Source organism: Vicugna pacos, chromosome 1, assembly GCF_048564905.1.
Source record: "Vicugna pacos chromosome 1, VicPac4, whole genome shotgun sequence".
In the NCBI taxonomy this organism is placed as follows: Eukaryota; Metazoa; Chordata; class Mammalia; order Artiodactyla; family Camelidae; genus Vicugna; species Vicugna pacos.
Window position 1 is genome coordinate 111976009 of NC_132987.1, and position 3406 is coordinate 111979414.

At 34.1% G+C, this 3406-nt stretch overlaps 1 protein-coding gene across 1 annotated transcript; it reads left to right on the plus strand.

The window, feature by feature from the left end:
- The first annotated feature begins 1152 nt into the window (after window positions 1-1152).
- LOC116286182 (keratin-associated protein 22-1-like) lies at window positions 1153-1611 on the plus strand. Its single transcript, XM_031692645.2, has one exon. The coding sequence runs from the start codon at window positions 1191-1193 to the stop codon at window positions 1335-1337; it is 147 nt and encodes a 48-aa protein (XP_031548505.1). The 5' UTR covers window positions 1153-1190; the 3' UTR covers window positions 1338-1611.
- The last annotated feature ends 1795 nt before the right edge of the window (window positions 1612-3406 follow it).

Genomic DNA, 3406 nt, shown 5'->3' on the forward strand with positions numbered 1-3406 from the left:
AAGAATATATAGCATATACTCTTATACCATTTAATCAACTATTTCTATGTTAGCATCTTCCAAGACCAAGCATAAATTAAGAAATTAGCCTGGTGCAATATTCTTAAGTAATCTATACACATTATTTGAATTCTGTATTTTTCCACGAATTTCTATTTTTCTATTCCAGTATCCAATGCAAGATCCCACCTGGCTTTTGGTTGTCATACCTTTAGCCTCCATCAATTAGTGACAGTTTGTCAGTCTTTAACTTTTATGGCATTAACAATTTCAAAGAGTTAAAAGTTTTGTAGTATGTTCTTCTATTTTGTCATGTCTGTTTTCTCATAACAATGTTGAGGTTATGCATTTTGGGCAAAATGCCAAAAGAGACGTATCTATTAACAATGTTGTAACAGTGGATAGACAATGTCAGTAAATCTTTGACAGTCTCTGAAATAGATTAAGTTCAACTTACTAACAGAATAAATACTTCTACTTCTGTTATAATCATAGTTCATGGATTTAAACTACAGGGACTGTATCATGGTTTTTGTTCATTTACAACATCATATATATATATATATACACACACATACATATATATATACACAGAGACATAAATACATATATATATATACACAGTATAAATGGAAGCGAACAATACTGATCCACAAAATTAATAAAATAAACTAATCACTCAAGTATTTACAACTGAACCCTGCCACATCATCTCTATGTCTTCCACGTATCTTCTACCATGTTTCTCCATAAATTTTCCACTGTCCTTTTCCACTTTGAAGCCACACTTTTATTCCCAACGCTGCATATATGCAGATAGAAGGAGGATATTATTGAATGAAACTAAGATTTTCACCAAGAAAACTCTACATGAGTTGTATGGTCACATGGCAGCTAGAATATAGTTTAAATTTGGAATCTAGAATAAACAAGCCACCAAACTAGGAGAAGACTCTCTCATTAAAGGCACATGATCTCATGACACACAACAGAGTTGTCTTGGCTTGGATATATTGCTTTTGAAGAATTCCTGAGATGGTCTTCATGCTAATGAGTTTAAAATGAGTCCAACAGTGACTTAGGTTTGCCCCACATACCATTCCATTGATATATAAGGCCCTGGGCAGACTATAAATTTAAGACTCTAGAAACTGACTCTGACTTCAACTGAGCCTCCTTATCCTCACATCATGAGCTTCTACAACAACTACTACGGGGGCCTGGGCTATGGCTATGGTGGCCTGGGATGTGGCTATGGATGTGGCTACGGTGGCTATGGCTATGCCTGCTACCGCCCATGCTGCTATGGAAGATACTGGTCTTCTGGCTTCTACTGAGAAGTTCTAGATGCTCATCTGTTCACGATGTTCTCTGATGAGACACCATGTGTACCCCCTGCATTAATCCATAATAAGGATGTTCATGTCTGTTCAGTAATGACTACTGAAGCTTAGACTACCATGCAACAGCAGACCTTTTTTGATGGAATTGCCCGAGTGTCCAACCACTTAGAAAAATATTCATTAGATCTATGTTACTAATTGAATACAATCTTAACCATTTCCATTTGGGAAACTGTCTAAATTGATTTTTCATTAAAGATACTTCGTTTTTCACATCTATAATATTTTCATGCATATTTATTCATGTAGATTTCTTGTGATTGTATGTGTGTGTGTGAGTTGTGTGTGAGATGGCTGGTCTTTCACTCTCTATAATTGACAATTTATACGTGTGGATGAAAAGTTATATTCAACCAGTGATTTTCTGTTTGTGTTTTCTGTGAGCATATACAAGGTCTACTACTGTCTGCCTCAGTCTCAAGAAGGCTTATCTTTGAAATCTCCAAACTTTGATTAAGGACATCAGCAAGATGTTACCTTTCTTCTCACCATGTAATGCTATTTTTTATTATCTCATCCTTTCCTGTTACTTGGTATTTGAATATGCCTCTGGGAGGATATAATTTTTCCTTCTCAATTTTATATTACTGCCTGTTCCCTTCCTCATTGACAATATGCACTTGAATCCATCTCATGCATTGTAGCTGCACAGGGGGCTTTTTGTCATTCTCACATTGTCACAGGAAGCTACAGAATCAAGGCCATTTTCAGTGAAATTTTCAAGGGTCAGTCTCTGCTTGTCTTTTGGAAAGAGATCTGTTATACTTCATAACAAGGCAGTGGCTCTGGTAGACTAAAATCATGCAAACATAAATCTGACGTAGAATATAGGCTGCAAATTGTATCTCTGATTCTGGTAGTCTGAGTAATGTTCAATAAAGCTGTTCATAGTAACTTTACTTATTTCACTCTATTTATTATCATTAACTATTAGTAATAATCTCAACGATGATAAAATAGAAATCAATAGTATCTGTGAATTTTTAATAATTAATGTTAGAATTTAGAGTACCTAAGACTGAAAGTAAGTCCATACACAATTACTTTCTGAACAGGGGTCAGATTATGAGACAGGCCAAAATGCATGTTTTCTGGAAGGATCTATGGGGGATAATTATGTAGATGTCTTCCCTCATCAGTTGAAGACAGACTATACATGGGACTATGTATGATTTCAGTTTTTTAAAATTAATTCCTTATTTCTGACCTAGCATATGATCTATCTTGGAGAACATTCTACACATGTACTTGAGAGAAATTTGTGTTCTCTTGTTGCTGGCTATTCACTAGACTGTGCTAGGCCTAGGTGGTTTATAGTGTTCTTCAACTATTTGTATTACAATTTTCTGTATAGTTGTTCTATCCATTATTCAAAGTGGAATATTGAAACCTACAACTTTTATTATTGCAATCTCTTTCCCTTTTCATTCTGTCAATTTTTTTATTTCTGTATAATGGAGCTCTGTTGCTAAGTACATATGAATTTAAAATCATTGTTTCTTCCTGATAGATTGCCACATTTATCATTACAATATATTCTTCCTTCTTTATTGATTTTTTTTGTATTACAATGTCTATTTAATGTGGTATTCTTATATCCACTCTAGCTTTCTAATGGTTACAGTATGCAAATAAATAAATTTTTTCAAAAGAATTTGATTATTGAAATATTTTTATGATGGCTGCTCTAAAATCTGTGTCAATAATTTGAATATTTGATTAACTTTGTGTTAATTGCAGTTGATTATTTTTCTCATTGGGTTTTAATTTTCTTATTTCTTAGCATGATAGTATGAGAGAAATGTTGTGTATTAAAGGCATCTTGGTTCTACTTAAATCTTTTTTTTATTTTTAAAGCAGGCAGCCACCATGCTTAAATTTAACACATGGTTCTTGTGAGCTATGATTCATAATTTTCGGAGTTGTTGCAGTGTTCTTTTGTTCTGTGTGGTTTATCCTGACCGCTAGTTGTCCCACTGGTCCCTGCCATTGCTGTCTGAAAG